The following is a 23,752-nucleotide window of genomic DNA, read 5'->3' as shown; positions in this document are numbered from 1 at the left end:
GCACTGGGTTTGGTTTGGTTTTGGTTTACTCCACACCAGGCCTTGTTCTAAACCATTTACATACGTTTTTGTTGACTGTGGTCAAGTCCATTCCGACTCATAAACTTGTTGGCATGGAGTACATTCAGACTCATATCTACCTTACAGGACGAAGTAGAACTGCCCCATAGGGTTTCCAAGGCTGTAATCTTAATGAAGCAGATGACGAACCTTTCAGTTAGCAGCAGAACGCTTAACCACTGTGCCACCAGGGCTTCTATTGCACCACCACGCCTCCTTATTTAACATATATTAACTTTTTTTTTCCCACCACCCATTTCTCAGTTTGTTGTAGTGTTGTGGCTTGCATGTTGCTGTGATGGTGTAAGCTACGCCATGGGTGTTTCAAATACCAGCAGTATTTTGAAACCGGTGGACATGTTTCATGTTTCAAATGAGCTTCCAGACAGAGACAGACTAGAAGAAAGCCCTCTTGATCTACTTCCAAAAATCAGCCAGTGAAAACCTTAAGGATCACAAGAGAACACTGTTAAACTCACTTGCTTTGGACACGTCATCAGGAGAGAACAATCACTGGAAGAGGAAACCCTGTCTGGTGAATGTGGAGGGCCAACAAGGGCAGAGGCCCTGGGTGAAACGGATTGACATAAGAGCTGCAATGGACTCAAACAAGCCTCCCCATGGTGAGAATGATGCAGAACCACGAAACTTTTTATTCTGTTGTACATAGGGTCCCCATGGGTTGGTTTGGAGTCAACTCCACGACAGCTTTCGACCTACCTATCCATTTTCCCTAACTTGTTTTTATCCTTCACAATGAATTGGTTTATTACTTCTAATTTTCAGACAAGGAAGGTGAGGCACATAAGTAACTTGCTCAATGCCACAGAACTAGTCAACGGCAGAGCCAGAATTTTAACTCAGGCAGTTCGGAGTTCCTGCTTTTAACTACTACTTAATATTCTCACTCCAAAAAAGTTGAGTGGTTTCACTAAGCCCCCCAAAATAAGTCTATCGGCTTAAAATAAGTTGAGACAATAAGAAATAAACAGTAAATTCAATTTCAGTCGATGGTAACTATAACACCATTAGTTACAATGCAGGAACGTTCTCAAGTCCTGTGAACTCAGTTCCTATGAGGTTTCACTTTCAGTCTTCTATTATACCCAGCTCACCTTCTCAACTTTCTTCTCCCCATTCGAGGCCCATTTCCCCTCTTCCAGGGTTTTTTTTTTTTTTTTAATCTGGCTGCAAGCTTTGCCTCAGTGGCTTTGGAGTAGACAATCTCAGCGTCCTCATCCGTAAAATTTCACTAATAACTGTTCAGCCTATCCCGCTAGAATTGAGGAAAGGGCGAATTGTGAGAGCGCTGTACTAATATTAGTTAATAGCACTCGGCTGCTTATTGTTTGTGCCCTTCTTTCCTGCCCAGAAATATATAGTAAAAGAGGTGGGAAGATTTTCCTGTGCAGATTCAGAAGCACATCTCTTCTGAAGCCCCTCCGCTTCTCCGAAGCCACTTCGCCGTCCCCAAATTCGCTCTGAGCCTGCGCACTAGCGACGTCTAGCTCGTTTTCCCACCGTCAGCCGCGCTCCTTGATGACGCAAATTTCCGGCGCGGCAGGGCGACAAGGGTGCGTGTGAAGGAGAGCGGGTTTCTCTTTCTCCACGGATACCGGTGCCAGGGTGGCCAGCAAGCCGCTACACCATGAAAGAGACGCCGCTGTCAAACTGCGAGCGCCGCTTTCTGCTCCGCGCCATCGAAGAGAAGAAGGTAAGAGGCCCCACAGACCTGCGCGCTGAGTGGCGCTCCGGTCGCATGGCCGACCTCAGCCTTCCTGTCTAGTCGCGCAGACCTGACCAGCGCTGGGCCGGGATCCCCCGAGGGGTATGGCCGGTGCGTCCCCCTTCCACTCGTTTTTCTGCCCGAACCCGTTCTTTGTAAGGCTCGTGTCACCCGAGTTACTGTCAGTGCCCAGGTGCCTAGTTGTCACTCTCCTATGGGGATGGAGGAGTTTGTTTTGGTTTGGCTTATGGGGGTGGAGTAGTAAGGATCCCACCACTTTTCATCCAGTTGCTTAGACCAGGCTCTGGAATATAGTGGTTGCTCAGTAAATCTTTGATGAAGGAATAAATGAACGAATGTTGTGTTTACAGCGGCTGGATGGCAGACAAACCTATGATTATAGGAACATCAAGATATCATTTGGAACAGACTATGGCTGCTGTATTGTGGAACTTGGGAAAACAAGGTAACAATTCAAGTTAGATGTGAGTTCGATAGCGGACAGTGTGTAAAGAACCTTGACTGTTTACAGAGCAGCGGGGAAGTCTGGACAGTACGTTGTTAGCTGCCCAAAATAAGTATATTTTATTTAAGGCAAGATTTTTAGGTATTACAGTTACTTTATTTTTTAATCATAAATGTATTTTCTGTCATACGAGTGTCATATCATTCTTTTTGAGCTCTGTAAATTATATAGACAACCAGCAGTGATTACACTGAACTTGTTTTGGGCACTGCAGTGGCCACCCTTCTTTCACCTTCTAATGTGAGTAATGTAGAGATCCTGAGCATCTTGTCCTTAAGTAGGTCCCATTTTTCTTCTTCTTACATGGCCTGAGAGTTAGATTGGTATGTTCACTTGGAAGTTGTGAGTATATTTGGTCAGGTAATGTTAGCGAACTATGCCATGTGAAAATTTTTAAGAAATCTCAAATTTTCATGCTGTCTTGAATCAAACTGGAAAGGAGAAATAAAGGTAATTGATTTTTTTTAAAACAGTTTTAAGAATCTATGGAATAGTACCTATTGTAATAAGAGGGTTTTTTTGTTGTTATCCCTTTGGCTGTACCAATATATGTTTTAGTTTTGCATGTATTTTACTACTAGATACGTGGTTTTTACCTTTTATGATACATCAAGCCAAGCATGTTATTACTGAGATAAGATTGAAATTTAATTGGTACCTGTTTTAGATTTCTTTTTTTATTTGGAAAGGAAATATGTTTATTTAATGCATTTGTGTCCTTTATCTTTGCAGAGTTCTTGGACAGGTTTCCTGTGAACTTGTTTCTCCAAAACTCAATAGGGCAACAGAAGGTATTCTTTTTTTTAACCTTGAACTATCTCAGATGGCTGCCCCAGCATTTGAACCTGGCAGGTATTTAAATCTTTTTCTTAAGCTGGTTTAGCTAGAGGGAAACGTAACAGCAGTGAACTATTGTTTTAATGCCTGATATTATATTTCGTGACATTAGTCTATTCCTGTTTTCCTAGGCAGTCAGATCTCTTGGTGAAGTTGAACCGACTCTTGGAAAGATGTCTGAGAAATTCAAAGTGTATAGACACTGAATCTCTCTGTGTTGTTGCTGGTGAAAAGGTGGGGAATATGCCTGAAATTATTAACCTTTGAATGGATATTGTTAATTAATGGGATCCTGTATCTATACCCTCATTTTCAGAGCTTTAGTTAATTCAGTTTGTACTGGTTCACTTTAGTGCAAATGCTTCCATGTGTTCTCCAGAGAGCCTTTTGTTATCTCTCTCTGAAGGGACAAAATCATCGTCCTTAAAAGGGAAATGTTTCATTCGAAGAACTTGTGGCTTTTTCGTATCTTTTTTCATTTATTTTCTTATGTTATTTAAGTGTGTTAATAGAAGTACATAGTGTTTTCCGATTTTACAGATGGAGAAGTGAAGAATGAATAAAATTCTTCATTTGGGTACATTTATTGATTTACAGAAACCATACAGTGAGTCAGTGGTAGGGCAGAGGCTAGAAATCCTGGTCTTAATAAATTGTGCTGTATGGTGATATTAGAACTTTATTCTTTTTTTTTAGTTGGTATTTCTTTCCTGAATTTTCTTTTCTTTTATTACATTGTTGACATGTTTTGTTTAATTGTACTTTAGATGAAGGTTTACAGAACAAACTAGCTTCTCATTAAACAGTACACATATTGTTTTATGATACTGTTTAACAACCTCATGACATGTCACCACTCTCCCTTCTTGCCCTTGAGTTTCCTATTACCAGCTTTCCTGTCCCCTCCTGCCTTCTAGTCCTTGTTCCTGGGCTGGTGTGCCGCTTTAGTCTTGTATAGTTTTATGAGCCTGTCTAATCTTTGGATGAGGGGTGAACCTCAGGAGTGACTTCATTACTGAGTTAAAAGAGTGTCCAGGGGGCATGCTTTCAGGCTTTCTCCAGTCTCTGTCAGGCCAGTAAGTCTGGTAATTTTTTTTGTGAGTTAGAATTTTGTTCTGCATTTTTCTCCAGCTCTGTCTGAGACCCTCTGTTGCGATCCCTGTCAGAGCAGTCAGTGGCGGTGGCTGGTCACCATCTAGTTGTACTGGACCCAGTCTGGTGAAGGCTATGGCAGTTGTGGTCCATTAGTCCTTTGGACTTATCTTTTCTAGTATCTTTAGGTTTCTTCATCTCCCTTTCTCCCAGAGGGGTGAGACCAGTGGAATATCTTAGATGACCACTCGTAAGACCCGAGACGCTACTCACCAAAGTAGAATATAGGACATTTTCTTTATAAACTGTGTTGTCAGTTGAGCTAGATGCTCCTCGAGACCATGGTCCCCACAACCCTCAGCGCAGCAATTCGATTGTCCAGGGAGTTTGGGTGTGTCTGTGGAGCTTCCATGACCTTGCTTGCACAAGTTGTTTTGGCTTCCCCAGTATTGTGTACTGTCTTACCCTTCACTAGAGTTACCACTTATCTATTGTCTGTTTAGTGTTTTTCTATCTCCACCACTCGCCTCCCTCGTAACCATCAAAGATTGTTTCTTTTTGTGTGTAAAACTTTTCATGAATTTTTATAGTAATGATTTCATATGATATTTGTCCTTTTGTGATTGACTGATTTCACTCAGCATAATGTCCCCCAGATTCATCTGAGTTGTGAGATGCTTCACAGATTCATCATTGTTCTATATGTTGCATTGTACTCCATTCTGTGTATACCATAGAACTTTATTCTTGACTAGTGTATTTTGTCCAGCTTTTTGACTCCAGAGAAGTCACTTAGCCTTTCTGTTTCTGCATTCAATACATTATTTCTAGCTATTTGCATTATTTTTGTAAGGTTATCATACCAAACCAAACCCAACCCAGTGCCATCGAGTCGATTCCGACTCATAGTGACCCTACAGGACAGAGTAGAACTGCCCCATAGAGTTTCCAATGAGCGCCTGGCGAATTTGAACTGCTGACCGTTTGGTTAGCAGCCATAGCACTTAACCACTATGCCACCAGGGTTTCCAAGGTTATCATAAATAGTATCAAATAAAACCTAAGAGTTTGAGGTTCTTAACTTAGGAAACGTTGTAAAAAGATAATTTGGTTTGGAATTTGGAAAATCTTAGCCTACAAATAGAGTGCTTCGATTTAGACTGTATATTTTAATGTCAAATGACTCACATGGAATGGTGACCTATTAGTATTTCAGGTGTTTGTCTGGCTTAATATTTTTTAAGATGTGCTTTTATTGATAAAATGCAAGGGATGAATGCATTGCTTTTCCTGATAAGTAGGACCTGGTTCTGATCAGCTAGAATTTTTTATTTTGTTTTAAATTTACTTTTAGGTTTGGCAGATACGTGTGGACCTACATTTATTAAATCATGATGGAAATATTATTGATGCTGCCAGCATTGCCGCAATTGTGGCTTTATGTCACTTCCGAAGACCTGATGTCTCGGTCCAAGGAGATGAAGTAACACTGGTAAGCTCCCGTGATGTGAGCCAGGCTCCTTCATACAAGCAAATGAGTATCCTGGATGTGCACGTAGCTGCCATTAGTGAACTCATGTCCTAGATAGCAATTAGGTTCTCTAATTTGTTCATAAGACAAAAACGGCGTGTGATCAAAATTGCCCTTGGGATCTCTTAAATCTTCTGTATTTAGGTGTCTGTCAGTAAAAGTGCAGCCTAGACAAATGTTCCAGAATAAAACTAGATGGCTACTTCTTTGAATCAAGCATTAGATGAAGTAGGTGGCTTATGTTGAGGGGCCACACGTGTAAAAAAATGTAGTTTCCAGTACAGTGAGATGCTCTTACCTTTTAAGAGGCATGCAGTAACTGAAATGGACTGAGGAATCGGCACATTCTCACACCTCTCCAGGACTTTTGTTCATTAAGTGGAATAGATGGCAGAAGTCATCCGCAGAGTAGGCCTGTTACAGAGTTTCCAGGTAATGCTGATCCTGCTTGTCCAGGGACCACATTTTTAAAACCATTGACCTTTATATAAGCTACATTCGAGCATAATGAAAGTGTACTGTAGTGGTAGTTCGAGTTTAAAGTTGTGAAAGGAAACGTCAGATTCTCTAAGCAGTCGTCCATGGTGCTGCTTCTAGGTGTTAGACTGGAGCAAAAACTCTTTTAAAGACGTAAAGAGGCAGGGACAAAAGACTAATTAACAGTAGAGATGTGTCCTTTTAGAGGACAGAGTTGGTGTAAGGAAGAAAAAAGAGAAATTAGACTTGGAAAAGAGAGCAGTTAAAAAATTCTGTAAAGTTATTGCTGGTAGGGACATAAAATGGTATAGTCATGTTGAAAATGTCAGTTTCTTAAAAAGTTAGGCTTACCATACAGCCCAGCAGTTCCACGCATAAGAATCTACCCAAGAAAATTAAAATTACATGTTCACTCAGAGAGTTGCATGTGAATGTTTGTAGCAGTATTGATCATAATAGCCAAAACCTGAAGATGATCAGATGTCCGTCAGCTGGCAAAGATGGTATATCCACGCAATGGATATACCATAAAGGGACCAACTATTGCCTTTGAATTGATTCCAACACATAGCAACTGTAGGACAGAGTAGAACTACCCCATAGGGTTTCCAAGGCTGAAATCTTTACAAAACAGACTGCCACGTCTTTCTCCTGTGGAGCGGCTAGTGGGTTTGAACTACTAACCTTTTGGTTACCAGCAGACTGCTTAATCACTCTGCCACTGTGCCACCAGGGCTTCCTGATATATGGTACAAGGTGGATAAGATATGCTTCGTGAAAGAAGCCAGATTCCATTATGTAAAATGCCCAGAGAGGATTCTTGGAGACAGAAAGCAGATAAGCAGTTACTTGGTGGGGCTGGAGGTGTGATGGAGGACTGACCGCAGACAAGCTCAAGGGAGTTTTCTGGGGAATGGAAATGTTCAAAAACTGGATTGTAGTGATGGTCATACAACTTTCATGAATTTATGAAAAATTGATTGTACATTGAAATTGAGTAGATTTTATGGTATGTAAATTATGGCTCAGTAAAGCTTTTGAAAAATCCTAGAAAATTTTGAGGAACATGAGTGGCAAAGTCAAGCAGGTGATTGTGAAAGAAATTACTTAAGTAGTCACTGAGGGTTAAAGAGATTTTATTTGAATATGTGATGTGCAGGCTGAGTTTTTTGTATGTTCGTAACTTGGTCACTTGTAATTCTGAACCTTTTCTTTGGAAACAGTATACACCTGAAGAGCGTGATCCTGTACCACTGAGCATCCACCACATGCCCATTTGTGTCAGCTTTGCCTTCTTCCAGCAAGGGTGAGTCTTGCCTTACAGGCTGCTGGAGCATTTGTGTTGTTCTTGAATGTTCCATGGAGAAATGAACACCCTCCCCCTTTAATATTAAAGAGCCTTATTGTTCCTTTTGTTGGTAAGGGCATTCTCCATAAAAATGACAAACTCTTATACAACAAAGACACTTGCCAATGTTTTTCCTTTTATGGCATACTTAAAAACTTACGGATTTGCTGTGGCATTGTAGTGTCTTAGCTTTCCTAAGGATGTCCAGGTGTTAAAAGAATTGTATACTAGACTGTAATTTGAGAAAGTGGTGTAAGAATTACTGTGGATTAGCAGAAGACAGAGAACTGTGAAGCACATTAATTGGATTAGTTGTAGGAGCAAGTCACAAGGGGAAATGGTTTACAAACCAGGATTAAAAAAATTACTTTTCCTTCAGCTGATCTAGTGGTTTCTTCACAGCTAACTGCTGAATCCTCAAACAGCAGAAAATCTGGAGCCTTTTAGGTTGTTAACGGTCCCTTTAAATGGAAGCCTGAGCCTTAAGTCTCTTGAAACAACCCATTGCCATCGAGTCAATTCCAACTCAAAATAAGGGGAGGTATTTTAATAATTTGTGAATAAAGACTAGAGAAAAGCTTTAAATTTTTAGTCATCGTAGTGTAAAATTTCACTAGAAGGAAATACATCAGCACTGTCAAATAGAAATATAATGGGAGCCACATATGTAATTTTAAATTTTCCAGTAAACACATTAAAAAAGTAAAAGGAAACAGGTGAAATTAATTTTGATATATTTTTTTTAACCTAATGTATCCAAAATATTACTGTTTTAATCTGTAGTATTTTTAAAAATTATTCATGATTTTTCCATTCTTGTATTTCTACTGAGTCTTTGAAACCCAGTGTGTGTCTTACAGTACATCTCACTTTGGACTAGCCACATCTCAAGGTCGCAGTAGCCACATGCGAGTAGTGGCTAACATGTTGGGCAGCACAGAGATGGAAAGAATTAACCAACAGAGACTTAATGTGATTTCATTGCTATAGTTAGAGAAAATCATGTGGCATTCATTTTGTGTTCTTAGAAACAACTCTTTTCTTATTAAAGTGACTTAAAATGAATAAATCCACAGTTAAATCATGAACTGTGTTTACTATTTATGCCATCTTATAAAAAATATCCACTATTCTAAAAACGACAATCATTCAGGTTCATTTAACATTCATTTCAGAACATATTTATTGGTGGATCCCAATGAGCGTGAAGAACGTGTAATGGATGGCTTGCTGGTGATTGCCATGAACAAGCATCGAGAAATTTGTACCATCCAGTCCAGTGGTGGGATAATGCTACTAAAAGATCAAGTTAGTACTTTGACTAATGTACCACTAAGAATAGATGTCTTTTCTTTAGAAGCTTTTAGTTGTCTTTTGATCAAAATCCAGCAAGGATACTTGCAATGATTAGTTGTAGGATGTGTTAGAATCTGGTGTTAATACTACTGCTGATGGGCGTTTAGGTGTCCTCCTTTCTCCTGCGCTACTCCCATACCTAGCCCTCCAGAGTATGACCCCTCAGGATAGAAGAGCACCTTTTTCTCCCAATCAAGAAAGAGATCTGTGTCCCTGCCAATAAATAAGGTCAAAAAATAGAAATTAGGTAAAGAGAGAATTTTTCTGTTAGAATTTGGGTATAATAAGCAGTCATTCCCAAATCCAGCTACATATCAGATTCACATGGAGGCTTTTAAATAATAGATGGCCATATAGCTTATAGGGTAGGTAGTTAAGAGCACAGACTACCTTAATTCAAATTCCAGCTCTGCCTTGTACTAGTTGAACTTGGGCAAATGCGTTAATACCTTTGGGCCTGAGTTCTTTATCTGTAAAATAGGGAATGATTGCCTGTACTTGCAGTTGTTAGAGAAATATAAGCATAGGTAAATAGATGCAGATATACGGCAATGTCCAGCAGATAAGTGCTCAATAAATGTGAGTTGACATTGTCATTGTCATCATTACCAGCATCACAACCACTACCCAGATCCCTAGTTTCAGAGATTCTCATCCTAGGTCCCCAAGGCCTGGAGATCTTTTTGCTTTATAAAAGCTTCCCAGGGACACCGTGTAGCCCTGTGGATTACTGACACAGAAAGGAAGGTGGGCCATCCCCTTGAGCATATAATGTATTTCTGTGACCTTTCCCATTCTCATATAAAAGTTTTCGGATCTGCGCCCTTAACATGATAGTTGTCAAATATTTTAAAACACCTCTCACATCTTGCCTTAGTTTATGTTTACATTGTATTATTTTCACATTTAAAAAAAGATTTAAATAAATTATAAAGGTAGAAAAATGAATGTTAGGTAAGAAATTCTTGTGTTTGGGTTTGTTTAGAGAAAACCATTTGTTGTCTTTAAATAAGAGTTTACTTTTATAAATAGGTTTTGAGGTGCAGTAAAATAGCTGGTGTGAAAGTAGCAGAAATTACCGAGCTAATACAGAAAGCTTTGGAGAATGACCAAAAAGTGAGGTAAGTTTTTTCAGAACTAAATGGTCTTTTAATAGATTTTTCTTTTAAAGGCTTTTCTTTCACAAAGCTGACCACATAATTTTTATACTTGATCTTTTTAATCTGAGGTGGATATATTACTTAGTGTGTTTTTTAAAAGTTGTTTGAACACTGCTCGTTATATTTATTTCAATTTAAACATGACCCATGTTGAAAAGTCAATAAGATTTTCAAAATTAACATTTTCTTATGAAAAAGAATCTGATAACTCAACTTAATGGAAAGAATACAAGTTAGAGTTGCTTCTCATCTTTACCTATTACTGTGTGACCTTTAAGTCAGACACATAACCCAGCACATCAGTGTCCTCCTCTGTAACATGGGAGGGTAATACCTACCCCATAGGGTTGATTTGCAGGTTAGAGAAAAATACACTTTTAAGTACCTAGCATGTGCAAAGTTCCATAAATGGTAGTTATAGTCTCTTGATAAGCATATTAAATTGATGAGGTTAAATTAGTCCAATAAACCATCTCTGTTGCAGTATTTCTTATCAAGGCAAAAAATAGTAACTTGTTTTGTTTTCCTGTCTTTTCTGACCTCTACCCCCTCCCTTCCAAAAAAAAAAAAAAAAAAAAAAACCCCACACAGGAAAGAAGGTGGAAAGTTTGGCTTCGCAGAGTCTATAGCAAATCAAAGGATCACAGCATTTAAAATGGAGAAGGCCCCTATTGACACTTCGGATGTAGGGGAGAAAGCAGAAGAAATCATTGCTGAAGCTGAACCTCCTTCAGAAGTGTATCTTTTTTGGGTGGTTTTTGCAATAAAAACGACTTTTTTCCATAGCACTTTGGGCACTTAGGACTGTGTGAAGGGTGTGATATTGAAACCTGCAGTGTCTTAACTTTGTTAGAGAACTAGTGAAAACACTTAAGATATAAGACGAGATAGTGATTCCAGGCGTGAGTTAAAGTAACCAAACCAAATCCGTTGTGGTGGAGTCAATTCCGACTCGTAGCGACCCTATAGGACAGAGTAGGACTGTCGCCGTAGAGATTCCAAGAAGCGCCTGGTGGATTCGAACTGCCGACCTTTTTAGTTAGCAGCCGTAGCACTTAACCACTACGCCACCAGGGTTTCAGTGAGTTAGTGACATAACATTCAGCTTTTCTTCAGTTATCCTGCAGAGACCAGAAAATTCTTTATTTTAAGAAACAATTTACAGCATTTCATTTTTCTTTGGAAAATTGTTTAATATTGATGGCATATGTGGTCAAGCACTTTATGCAGTGTTAAACAGTGTTTTTTAAATTACTCATCTGTTCACCAAATTTATTACAACTACTAAAATGTTGGGAGCCATTCTATCTCTTGGTATTTTTTTACCATTAATCATGTCCATAAAATCTTGGCCTGAGTTGTAGATTTTACTTTTACTTTCTCTTTTTCTTATTATTCAGCCATTTGTAGTTTACCAAACCAAAAAAAACCAAACCTGTTGCCATCAGGTCTATTCTGACTCATAGTGACCCTTTAGGACAGAGTAGAACTGGCCTTTAGGGTATCCAAGGAGCAGCTGGTGGATTCGAACTGCTGACCTTTTGGTTAGCAGCTGAGCTGTTAACCACTGTACCACCGGGGCTCCATTCATAGTATAGCAGTTAGTAAATTTTTTTTCCAAGCATTTGAGGTACACTTGAATCAATCTTAAAACTTTCATTTTTCTCTCTTTCAATAGTGTACCAAGTAGTATTTTTGCTGTTGTTTTCTTAACTCGATAAGGGTTTCTAACCCTGTGTTATGGACTCCTGGAACTGCCCAAATTGGAGAAGGCATAGAAAACTCCTGGGGTGATCTCGAAGACTCTGAAAAAGAAGATGAGGATGAAGGTGGCAGTGAGGAAGCTGTCATTCTAGATAGTGTAAAAATGGACGCTGGAGTAATCTCCAATATTGGAAGCCAAGGTTGGTTATACTTTATGGGTATTCCATAAATAAATAATCTCCTTTTTGGAGGGGTTAAATATTTTGTGATTGAAATTTCAGCTACACTCTTGAGGCTTGCTGCAATATTTATGTGGAGACATGGTACACTTGGGCACGTAAATCAGTGGCATTTAAAATTTTTTGTTCTTTTGTACCTATAGATGGATCAGTTTTAAAGGAACCAGTTTTGTAAAGATCTCATTCCTGCGTGTTTTCTTTTCTTTGTACAGTTCCTAGGCTAAAACAACAAGGCCACAGCATAAAGAGTTGTACTGTCCAATAGAATGTTCAGAAATGATAGAAATGTTCTATACCTACACTGTTCAATACAGGAGCCACTAGGCACATCTGACTGTTGAGCACTTGAAATGTGTTTTGTGTGACTAAGGATCTGAACTTTAAACTTTATTTACTCTTAAATAGCCACATGGCGGCTAGTGCCTACCATATTGGACTGTACAGTAGTAAAACGTAAATTCTAGAAGGGTCTGGATTACTGGTAGTTGTATATGGTCTTGCATTCTGAAAGCCATGGAACTAGAGAAATTGTTGATCTTACCTATGGATATTTTTAAGAAATCCAAATTCTTGTCTGCCCCATGTAAGAAAATACTTGCTTATGTAGTAGTAAAAACAAGTCATATGACGGTCTAGGAACTAGGCTGGCAGGGAATTAGAGGATGCCACTTACCAAATCTGGTTTGTTGAGGAAAAAATGAACGTGAACTGTTCAGGTGTATAATGCATATGCCTGCCTGTCTTTAAGGGAAAGAACTTACTATCTATAAACATTACTGAGAGCCTCCTGCTTTGTCTTGAATTACTTAAATAGGTAAGGAAAAAAGTTCCCTTGATTCGATCCTTATTCAGCTATCCTGGTGATTACTTGTTAAGTTGGTATTACTCTTCCAGACCTTGTTCCACGTGTGTATTTACTATGTGTACATCAACATAAGCTGCTTAAGCACAGGCTTTGAATGAATCTTAGAAGTCATTCCATATAGACCAGCCACATTATTTTGAAATGGTTGAATGATCCCCTTATTTATGAATATGTAGGTTTCCTTTTTTTTTTTTTTTAACTGTGGTAGTGCTCAGTGAGCATCCTTGTGTATGCCTCCTGTATATTTGTGAAGTATTTTTCTAAAGTTAATCAGGTTAATAGTTAGACCTGCAGTTGCTGGTTTGAAGAGTAGTATTTAGTGAATAATGAAAGTGGACCCAAGATGATTGCGATGGAGCCTTTCTAAAGGATGTAAACAAAGGAAGAGAATAATAACAAAACTAACTGAAAGCTCAAAATAGAAAAAAGCCAGTAACCTTTTTCATGGTCAATCCTGGTCATAATAAATAAATTCAAATGAAAGCAAAAAGTGGGATAGCATTTTCCGTTATATTGGCCAGTAGTAGAAATAACAGCGTTGACTAGGTTGTATGGGAAATGGCTTTTTACATATACAACTTACTGGAATATAATTTAGAATATTTCTGGCAAAAATATCTTTTTGGATGTTTGTACCTTTTGACCCAACAGTTCAGCTTCTAGGAATTTTCCTTCCAGTATTGAAGATAAAAGTGCACCTTCTTAGAGAATAGCGTTAGCAATTCAGTTGGCATATTTTCAAGTCCTCCAAATTGGTTCTACAGAAGATACAACATAGGTTTTTTTTTTCCCCCTTAACTTTTCTATTATGAACACGTATGAAGTGGTTGTGTTGTTAAAGAACTTTTCAGGGAAAAAAGGGAAGGAATTTGTTTTCAAAGCTTCAGGGAGCTCCAGGAGCTACTTCACGGAAGTAAAGATCTAGAAAGAACAAGGCACATCTCTAAAGCCTCTACCCAAAGCATATCTTGGGCTGTATTTTTATGGAATAATAGTTGTAAAATCACTAATGTAAGTCAACGTGGTAATTTCCCAAGAGATTATTTATATTGCTTTTTTAACATTTTCTTAAAGATGCCCCGATAGTACTCTCAGATAGTGAAGAAGAAGAAATGATCATTTTAGAGCCAGACAAGAATCCGAAGAAAATAAGGTAACACATTTCTGGCGTATTTTGTATATATATTTTAGGGGAAACCCTGGTGGCATAGTCGTTAAGTACTACGGATGCTAACCAAAGCTTCGGCGGTGAATCCACCAGAGGCTCCTTGGAAACTCTGTGGGGCAGTTCTAATCTGTCCTATAGGGTCACTATGAGTCAGAATCGACTCGATGGCACTGGGCTTGATTTTTTTTTTAGAGGGTTGCTGATACTTTTTTTGTTTTTATTCTCATCGACCATAAAAACATTCCTTTAATTATCATTAGAAACCCTGTTTTTTCTTTGGTTTCTTAAATCTGAGATTTATTAACATTAGGACCTAATTCTGTAGTAAAATTGTTTGGATGTCTTATAAAATTATTAACAATTTTATAGCCTACTGGAAAAACAAGACCTCCTATTTCTGTGGTCAAAAGCTTAACAGGCAAAGTGGTGTGAGTCTGGTAAACTACTGGGTATTGATGCTAGCATTCCATTCCCCCCCCCAAAATCAGCTTCTGGTACATACTAATACTGTTAATATAACTGTTAGTCAGCTGTTATTCTGTATTGCTTATTCACAGAACACAGACCATCAGTGTAAAACAAGAAAAAGCAGCAAGTAAAAAGCCAATGAAAAAGAGAAAAAAGAAGAGAGCTGTTAATTAAAGCTAATCTAGTTTTATATATATACTATTAAAAGGATATTTATTCAGTGCTAACAACTGTGGCTATTTTTTATTCACAAATCCATTGTAAAATCTTTTTTTTTTTTTTTTAATACATATATTTTACATCATGCTTTAAAATAAACCATCTGGAGAATTTCTTGTCTGTTAATTTGCACAAACACTTTCCCCCACCCATAATCTTTCTGTTGAGTTTGTGGATTATTCATCATTTTTCTCCTCTTGTAACCTTAGTAGGTTTTAGATTATTGACCTAGGTTAGTATAAAAACTGATGAGCACAAAGCATTTTTCATACGCTGCTGTAGGGTGTACATGAGGGTGGCTCATGATTGTACAGGCGGTCCTCAGGTTATGGACATTTGACTTACATACAAACCAGAGTTAGGACCCAACCCCGGTGAAGCCTATTATATTAAAAATTCAAGGTACATAGAGTGGTTCATAACAATAAATGGACATCAAAACATGATTACTGTATTATGTTAAAGATGTTTTAGTATATCTGAAAGTGTTTAATGACAAACATTTAACTGATATTAGATACAAACTGTACCTAACTGTTCTGACTTTACGTACAAATTTGACTTAAAGACAGACTTAGGAATGAAACTCTTTTGTGATCTCAGGACTGCCTGTACTGATAAATAAGTACAGATTTATTCCACATATGTTCAGATTAGTTCACATGCCCAGGTCACCAAATTGGTCAATTGCTTAGGAAAATGAATGTCAACTTGAGGGTCTGTTTTCCTAAAATGGATTTAATTTTAGAAGCCTGTCCACTTCCCATTCTACAGTAACCCAAGGTAAATTTTCTCAATTAAAAAAACAAAACAAACTGACCTTTTCAAATCTCAAATTGAATTTGACTTTCATATCAACAGCTTTTCCAAATCAATTTATTAATTCTTATTATCCTGACAGCTGGCATCATTAATACTTTAAAACCACTTAAAATTAGCCAAACATCTAAGACTGTTACATGTACAAAAGATATACAAATTAAAACCATTTAAAAAGTAATAGATACCATAATTTGTAATTGACCACAGCTTCTGTATTCAGAAATGATTGCAAAATTAAAACCGAAGATAAAAACTGTACACCATATACTTTGATTTACATCTTAGAAAACAAAGGTAGTCTCTTCACTTTTACACATTTAGTGTCTCTGGTGGGTTGAGGAGAGAAACACCATGATACCTGTAAGGGAAAAAAAAATTCACTGAGTCAAGTGAGAGCTCAAAAGTGCTATTTCTGTCTATCTGATCAAGTTAATAGCTGTAGACTCATTGTCTAGTCCCCAAAACGTATGCACAAACTGCCCCCACCCCCAACCAGTGTAGGACAGAAAGCATTGCCTACAACTTTCTCCAAACATGGCCTGTTAAGAGAACAGCTTCTTAAAGAGGCTTGGGCTAATTAGCGTATCCTTTAATGAAGTTGTAAAATGTCAAGTACTTCTGAAGTATAGGATCATTTGGATTAGCAAGCTTCTTTAACAGCTACTCAATTCTTACTTTGAATTTTTGTACTTTTCTCTTATTGACTGTTGTGCATGCTGTGGTGCTCTGAGGTAGGTCTGGTGAAGGTCCATGAGACAAGGCTTAAGACTTTCCAGGGTATATCCAGTCTTTCGTACTAATGACTCAGGCTACAGAGAAGGGAGCAGAGAACCATGAGTTTTGTTTCTAGTAACAGACAACACAACGAGTGAGTAGTTCACTTCAAAAGCTCGTGTTAAATTTCAATACTTTAACCTGCAACCTTGCTTACTGAAAGTGAAGAGGACTTGAAGCACTTGCTGATGAAAATCAAAGACTACAGCCTTCAGTATGGATTACAATTCAACATAAAACAAAAATTCTAACAACTGGACCAATAAGCAACATCACGATAAACAGAAAATACTGAGTTGTCAAGGATTTCATTTTACTTGGATCCACAATCAAGTAGCAATCAAGAAATGAAATGACATATTGCATTGGGCAAGTCTGCTGCAAAAGACCTCTTTAAAGTGTTAAAAAGCAAAGAAGTCACTTTGAGGACTAAGATGCACCTGACCGTGGTGTTTTCAATCACCTTACGTGCATGTGAAAGCCGGACAATGAATAAGGAAGACTGAAGAAGAATTGATGCTTTTGAGTTACGGTGTTGGCAAAGAATACTGAATATACTGCCAGAAGAATGAACAAATCCACCTTAGAAGAGGTACAGCCAGAATGCTCCTTAGAAATGAGGATGGTGAGACTTTGTCTCACAAACTTTGGATGTTATCAGGAGGGACGAGTCCCTGGAGAAGGACATCATGCTTGGTAAAGTAGAGGGTCAGTGAAAAAGAGGAAGACCCTCAAGGAGATGGACTGACACAGCGGCTACAACAATGGGCTCAAGCATAACAGTGATTGTGAGGATGGAGCAGGACTGGACAGTGTTTTGTTCTGTTGTACGTAGGGTCGCTATGAGTTGAAACTGACTCAATGGCTCCTAACAATCTTAACACCTCTAACATTTCCCTGTTTTCTCAGGCCATCATTCCATCCCTTTTATGCTGACTTTGATCCATTTTTATTACTTTTCTCTGGCACCAGCAGGACGTATGGCTCCATTTGTTCAAGCACACCTTCCAAATCCAAGTTATGACTAAGCTTTCTACCTAACAAATGAAAGATGTTATTCAACATGTAAAATGCTTTAGACACTGTATATATTTGAACAGTTATCCCAGGTCAGTACATCTAGACCACCGTCAGTTCTACAGGACACTTATTTAACTTATCATTATCTTAACTCACAAGGTACTCAACTCCAACTCAGTGACTCAGCATGTGTCAGACTAGAATTGTACTCCACAGGGTTTTCAATAGCTGATCTTTTGAAAGTAGATCACCAAGGCTTTCTCCTGAGGCGCCTGTGGGTGAACTCAAACTTCCAACCTTTTGGTAAGCAGCCAAGTGCGTTACCACCACCCAGGGACTCCACTCTCAAGGTAGATGTGTGAAAACGATGTAATACATACCCAGCTTTGTCCTGTGACTGTGTAGAGTGCTATATGAAAGGCTGCTCCAGCAATAATTGATGGCAAATACTTTAGGTATGGGTCGGCATCTATCAAACTTAACTCTCCCAAAAACTAGAATGAAAAAGTAAATACCCTTAATGACTACAAAACCTCTAGAACTCAAACTTTAAATACTTACTGTCTGACCCAGTTTTTTTCTTGTCTCTAAGACTGGCACTGTAGCAACCATAGAAAAATATATCCAGAGTCTTATATTTAAATATTTCTACTATCTTAGTGGCTTGCTTCATTCTTATTCTCTATTTCTCTTCATTTAATAACGTTGATAAAGTAACTATTGGTCTAGCATCTCTAAGACTTCAAAGCTGGCACCACTATTCTTACTGCTCTCCCTGACACAGATTATCTTTTGCCATTGGTGGGCTTTCTTACCACTGGACCGTTAATCTGTACCTGGAATACTAAATAGTCTTTACTAAAGCTATGTAATGAAACTAGGGCTTGGTCCTAATGGTCACTTAAGAGTCTCCATTCACAATATGAAAGGAACTTACCATCGCTAAACTTTCAACTTTGCAGTTTGCAGGCTGCTGATGCAGAAAGTATTGGGTAAGAAACTGATTTACTGTTGGTGCTGCTAAGTCAAAAGCAAGGACTTTCAGAACGAGATGCTCCATTCTCAGAACTTGTTTCTTGGTATAGGTGTCATCTGTAATGTATACAAATTCTGCTACTTCTGGAGGATATATTTCTTCAAACTTTCTACAATGAAAAAAGTTTTAAGTAGTCAGTCCTGAAAGAGAAGTGAGTTTGCTAATCTTAATTCTGAAATTACATTAGTAAATCATACATGGAATGAACCTGAAACCCAAACTCTATCCACTGTTTCCACTGAGACTTGCCCATTTCTAGCAGACACTGGCCAGCCAACTGCTAATTATGAGGCGCTAACCTCATAATTTAAGAGCTATGGCTGCCAACTAAAAGGCTGGCAGTTTGAATCCACCAGCAGCTCCTTGGAAACCCTATAGGGCAGTTCTACGCTGTCCTATAGGTCGCTTTGAGTTGGAATTGCCTCGATAGCAATGGTTTTTTTTTTTTTTTAAACCTCTTAATGGAGCCCTGCTGGCACAGTGGTTAAGAGCTCAGCTGGTAACCAAAAGGGTGGTGGTTTAAATCCACCAGCTGCTCCTTGAAAATCCTGTGGGGTAGTTCTTCTCTGTATAGGGTCACTATGAGTCAAAATCGACTAGATGGCAATGGGCCTGGTTTTGGGTTTTTAACCTCATAACAAAGGACTTTGAGACTAAGAGGCATGTGATTTCCTAAGATGAGAACAATGCCAGAGCATACCAAGTAGCTGAAAATTTAGGAACTACAAGTCTTAAGAAAATGTTTTACATTTTAATTTTTATAGTTTTCACATCATAAAAAGAAAACCCAGTGCCGTCAAGTTGATTAATGGGTAGAAAATAAGACTTATATGCCAGAAGGGAGCCCTGGTGGCACAGTGATTAAGCGCTTGACTGCCGCCAGCCAATCCACGGGATAAAGATGTAGCTAGTCTGCTTCTGTAAAGATTTACATCCATGGAAACCCTGTGATGCAATTGTACTCTGTCCTGTAGGGTTGCCATGAGTCAGCATCTACTGATGGCAATGGGTTTGGTTTTGGTTTTATATGCCAGAAAGCACTCTACTATGGAAGAGTACCACATTTTAAAACCCTGTGGGGCAGCTCTACTCTTTCATATATAGGGTTGCTGAGTCAGAATCTACTTGATGGCATACAACAACAATCTAGTCCCAGTGTACTAAAATGTACCATTCTCTGTTCAAGAAGGTACCCTGAAATACACATCTGGGAAAATTGATGTTGTAAATTAGAGTCTGAATTTCACCTCACCCCCGTCCCCATGCCACCACAAGTCACCTGACTTTCTGACTCGTGTAGTATGTCAGAATGCCACACTGTTAAAAATCACATTTTTTCCCTACGCAGAGAGGTAGCCATCACTTTTATTCCAAAAAACCAAAACGGACTTACGAGGCTAGGAGCATAGCAGCAGTGCCCACAAGCTGAAGTTTTCCTCTCAATACGGACATCGATGAAAGGAACCTATCAATGTAGTTCACAGCCAAATACAGGGTCTCATTCTGTAGTTTATATTCTTCTCCTACTTCAACTAACCAGTCCACAAGGATAGCCCTCATACTGTTAGTGATGTCTGGTTGTTTCTTCATATAACCCACTTTAGGCTTACATTTAACCTGTTGAGAAAAGTTAGTATACTGTTAAATATACCTTAAAGTAGTTCACTAGCAGTTAAAACACTAATTAACCTCTCCATTTCATTTAGCCACATGCAGTGATTAACAGTATACGACTGCACTCAAGAGAGCTTTTACCTCCATCTCCCTAAGGTATGTGTGAATGTCTTCATGATAGTCTGGTACTTCGTTAACATTCACTGGTTTTTCATCTTCTAATACAACTGATATGTCCATAGTATGTGGTGACTCTGGAGGAATTCAAAAGATATGATTAATTGTTTAATCTTCTATTTAATACCTAAAAGTGACTGCCCTTGTCAAGAATGCTATGTTACCAAAACATTTCATCCAAGTAAAAGGGCTCCTCATGACAAAAGTACATGGATTTGCCAAAAGAGATTGCTAACCTGAATCTGATATATTCAAAGTACGATAAGGTAATAACTAGAAGCAAGACTAAACGGCGTTCATTAACGAGTGTGTTAATAAGGAAATTAGGATTGTTATGGGTACTTCAAACAGGTGGATTAACATGACAATCAACAAATGATTGATTTTTTCTGTAATTCAAATTATCTTTTGAGGCAAAGAATATCATCCATTACTCTTTTCAACTTCAAGGATCATTCTGAGGTAAAAAATTGTTACAAATCTTAAATAAAAATACACAGATTATTTCCAAAGGACTTCCCACTCCCTTCCCTAATCAATAGAACCACAACTAAAATGAGATTATATTCAATGACCTATCCAGTAACTGAATAACCCTGCAGAAAAGAAACACTACAAACTGTAGACAGAGCTGTCTGATGAAGCTACTCCATTTTGTATGTGGGTAAGTGCAAACAGGCATGGTACAACTACTGACACACAAGAAGACAATGTGCCTTTCTGGTATCTGATGATTACTCAGACTGGTGTTACAGCAACACAAAATTTCAGAGCTGGAAAAGATGTCAGACAACACAGTATTTAAGACTGCACTCTCACACAGCACTCTCTCAAGTGGTACGTATGAATCGAGTCACTGCCCTGGTGGCGTAGTGGTTAAGTACTATAGCTGCTAACCAAGAGGTAGGCAGTTTGAATCCACCATGCCTTCCTTGGAAGGCAATCCACTCCTTGGAAACTCTATGGGACAGTTCTTCTCTGTCCTATAGGGTCGCTAAGAGTCAGAAATCGACTTGACGGCAGTGGGTTTGGTTTTTTTTTTTTTTGGTTTCTTATGACTGCAACTGAAATCTATTCTCCCAACCAAGCAAACATTTCCAGGGTCAGACTATGTGACTGAGATGTAATTAAACTGATTGGTAGCATACTGGAAGGAACACCTGATTAGGACTTGGGTCCTTTTGTAGGTCACTAGGTCATGTATTTGGTGTGATATTTGGGACAAGTCACACCATTTCTAAGCCTGTTACATTAAAGCTAACTATGTAGTAATGATCAGGTAAGATAATGTTTTAAAATATAAAATCTAGTCTATTTAATAATTATACTACCTTGATTCATACAGATCTCTTTAAAACTTACCGAAACTACCATCCATCGGATAATCGAGAGACCCCAGCGGTTTTCTTGTTCCAGGTAAAGTAACAGCTGAGTTAAAAGCCAGGGCATCTTCACACGCCGATTTTTTAGATTCAGCTGGTCTCTTCTGAGTCTTTTCTTCTTCTTCATCCACATGAATGGTGAATGCAGGCTGTTTACTGTTTGCCTTCCATGGAGCAACAGTGACACGCTCATCATTTACAGGAATATCCTTAAGAGGTGCAACCTAGAAAGAAAGAACTGTCTTTGAGCCTGTTAAATGGAGCTTTGCCTTCTTCCCCTTAAGGGTCTCAGCTTGTGCTTTCACTCTCAAATATCTACCAGGAAAATTAAACTAGGGAAAAGTCCAGGCAAGAATAGTTTGAGTAGTCAGAGAGAAGGGATGTAAAAATTTGTCACAGGCAGAGTTGACACTAGGGTGGAGCAAACAGCAAATCCGGCTAAAATGGCGGGATTTACCAAAAGTATTTTCTTGTACCCTTTTCTAAAGTAGAAGCATTCTCTTAACCAGATGGGGAGGGGAAGGAGAGACCTGGTTGCTTCGCCCCGGAGCAGAGTAATGCCTGGGGTTAAAAGACAAGCGAAAGCGTGAGCTGGGCAATGACGACATTCGCGTTGTAGGGCTTGGTCTGACCCCAAAATCTACAAAGATGACCCCAATAGATAGGAGATAAGTAGCACGTGCAGTGTTGGCGGGGGTCATATGCTAAAATGAATGAAAGAATCTACCACCGTGGCATCCCACAAAGCGGAAAATCTGTGACCAAGGGGACTCCAGACTCGCGCCCTCCTAAAATACCCAAAGAATGCTTACTCGTCACCCTCCTCTGCCTGCTAAGCCCATGCTCGACCTCGCCTGGCCCACCCTCCGACAGATACCTCGCGTGTCCTTCCTTACCCGTCGCGTCTTGGGTCTCTGCTGCGGCGCTGGACCCCGTGGGTTCCCCGCCTTGAGTACCGCCAGCCCGGCTCGAGTCCGGGGCTGCTGGGCGGGCTCCGCTTTCTCGGGGTCGATGTTCTCCTGGTCCTCTCGGAGGGCCGTCTGCTGTAGTGTTAGCAGCGCCGAGCCCGCCTCGTGGGCCGCAGGCCCTGGTGCAGAGTTGCCCAACATCACTGCTCCCCGGGGCAGGCGGCGGGATCAGCCTCCGGCGCCAAGCAGCGTGCACTCCGCCCCGCTGACCCGCGCGCAGACTCAGCCGAGGAATGCTGTAGCTGCCGCCGCTCGCCGCAGTCGGGGCCAGCCTGCCCACCTGCCCGCTCACCTGGCAGGGGCTGTGCGGGGCGGAGGAGGCTGCGAAAGGAGCAGGCAGGCACTGCCGGGCGTGGAGTACCAAGGACCTAGAACGCCCCGAGATAAAGCGAACAGCCCGCCGGAGCGGCGGCTGTTCATGCAGTTCAAGTATCCCGCGACTATTGAAATGGACCAATGAGAGCCGCAGAGGCCCGTGACGTCACTGGGGCGACAAAGTCGCAGTCAGCGCAGGCGGCAGTGATGGCAACTGAGCAGGGGTGGAGCGGAGAAACGTCGACCCGCCGCGGGAGGAAAAACGCCTGCGCGGTGAAGGCGGGAGCGGGGGAGACCTGAGTTTCTGATGACTTTAAACCGCACCACTGGGAGGTCTCTGTGCTCAAGGCTAAAGGCTGTCTATATGCATTCTAAAATTAAACTGTAGCAATTACTAGGGGGCCGTCCCAGCCTTTAGCCCTGGGACCTCCAGTTAACGTGGCTGACTTGTTTCCCGAGGTTCAAGATTTGACTTGGCCACTTACTGGCCAGGTAATCTTGGTCAAATTATTAAATGTCTCCAGTCTCAGTTTTCTTATGTGTTTATTGGAAGTAATACCTACACGGCATAGGACTGTCGTTAGGATTAAATGAAATACTGTGCATAAATTATGTAACACTGTGCACATAGTAATACTCAAGTGGCAGGATATAATGTCATGTTAGGACGCGGTGTTTATTCACAGTAGGCAGAACTGTGTCTTATGCTTTTTATTTTTTCCAAGAAAATACAATTTAATGTGCCGTCTTGAACTACTGATACATATAACAAGTAATAATGTACTACAAGAAATTCGACTGGACAGTCATTAATGTTTATACACTTTTCCCCAACCAGTAGCCTTTTATATAGAAGCAGCCAACAAAA

General features: G+C 39.7%; 2 protein-coding genes across 5 annotated transcripts; one reads left to right on the top strand and one right to left on the bottom strand.

Moving 5' to 3' along the window:
* Positions 1–1,595: 1,595 nt before the first annotated feature.
* Positions 1,596–22,542, top strand: EXOSC9 (exosome component 9). Of its 3 annotated transcripts, XR_010322022.1 has the most exons (13): positions 1,596–1,774; positions 2,158–2,252; positions 3,045–3,164; positions 3,281–3,383; positions 5,596–5,733; positions 7,473–7,555; positions 8,773–8,905; positions 9,986–10,074; positions 10,705–10,851; positions 11,836–12,017; positions 13,996–14,074; positions 20,135–20,198; positions 21,565–22,542. XR_010322022.1 is itself a non-coding variant. In XM_064285394.1 (12 exons), the coding sequence occupies exons 1-12, from the start codon at positions 1,709–1,711 to the stop codon at positions 20,145–20,147; spliced, it is 1,248 nt and encodes a 415-aa protein (XP_064141464.1). In that variant the 5' UTR covers positions 1,596–1,708; the 3' UTR covers positions 20,148–20,206. The 3 variants fall into 3 exon arrangements, 2 of the variants coding, with proteins under 2 accessions (XP_064141464.1, XP_003410552.1); XM_064285394.1 differs by lacking the exon at positions 21,565–22,542 and having other exon boundaries at positions 20,135–20,206; XM_003410504.4 differs by lacking the exons at positions 20,135–20,198; positions 21,565–22,542 and adding an exon at positions 14,647–14,858 and having other exon boundaries at positions 1,597–1,774.
* CCNA2 (cyclin A2) lies at positions 15,789–22,818 on the bottom strand. 2 transcript variants are annotated; one of them, XM_064285395.1, is made up of 8 exons: positions 22,498–22,818; positions 21,582–21,825; positions 20,184–20,296; positions 19,822–20,045; positions 18,330–18,537; positions 17,773–17,886; positions 16,274–16,407; positions 15,789–15,956 (listed from the first exon to the last, which is right to left on the bottom strand). In XM_064285395.1, exons 1-8 carry the CDS (start codon positions 22,708–22,710, stop codon positions 15,908–15,910), a joined length of 1,299 nt encoding a protein of 432 aa, XP_064141465.1. In that variant the 5' UTR covers positions 22,711–22,818; the 3' UTR covers positions 15,789–15,907. The 2 variants fall into 2 exon arrangements, with proteins under 2 accessions (XP_064141465.1, XP_064141466.1); XM_064285396.1 differs by lacking the exon at positions 16,274–16,407.
* Between the last annotated feature and the right edge of the window lie 934 nt (positions 22,819–23,752).

The sequence above is a fragment of the Loxodonta africana genome, chromosome 5 (genome assembly GCF_030014295.1).
Source record: "Loxodonta africana isolate mLoxAfr1 chromosome 5, mLoxAfr1.hap2, whole genome shotgun sequence".
Classification (NCBI taxonomy): domain Eukaryota; kingdom Metazoa; phylum Chordata; class Mammalia; order Proboscidea; family Elephantidae; genus Loxodonta; species Loxodonta africana.
The sequence above is the reverse complement of the archived record's forward strand: the minus strand, read 5'-3'. Positions and strand labels throughout refer to the sequence as shown.

Coding starts and splice junctions, on each gene's coding strand:
- EXOSC9 (XM_003410504.4), top strand. CDS start 1,709: ATGAAAGAGACGCCGCTGTCAAACTGCGAGCGCCGCTTTCTGCTCCGC. Junction 3,384..5,595: donor GTGTTGTTGCTGGTGAAAAG/GTGGGGAATATG, acceptor ATTTACTTTTAG/GTTTGGCAGATACGTGTGGA. Junction 12,018..13,995: donor CTCCAATATTGGAAGCCAAG/GTTGGTTATACT, acceptor ATTTTCTTAAAG/ATGCCCCGATAGTACTCTCA.
- CCNA2 (XM_064285395.1), bottom strand. CDS start 22,710: ATGTTGGGCAACTCTGCACCAGGGCCTGCGGCCCACGAGGCGGGCTCG. Junction 18,538..19,821: donor GCTGCTATGCTCCTAGCCTC/GTAAGTCCGTTT, acceptor TTTTCATTGTAG/AAAGTTTGAAGAAATATATC. Junction 17,887..18,329: donor AAGTTGAAAGTTTAGCGATG/GTAAGTTCCTTT, acceptor TTTTCATTCTAG/TTTTTGGGAGAGTTAAGTTT.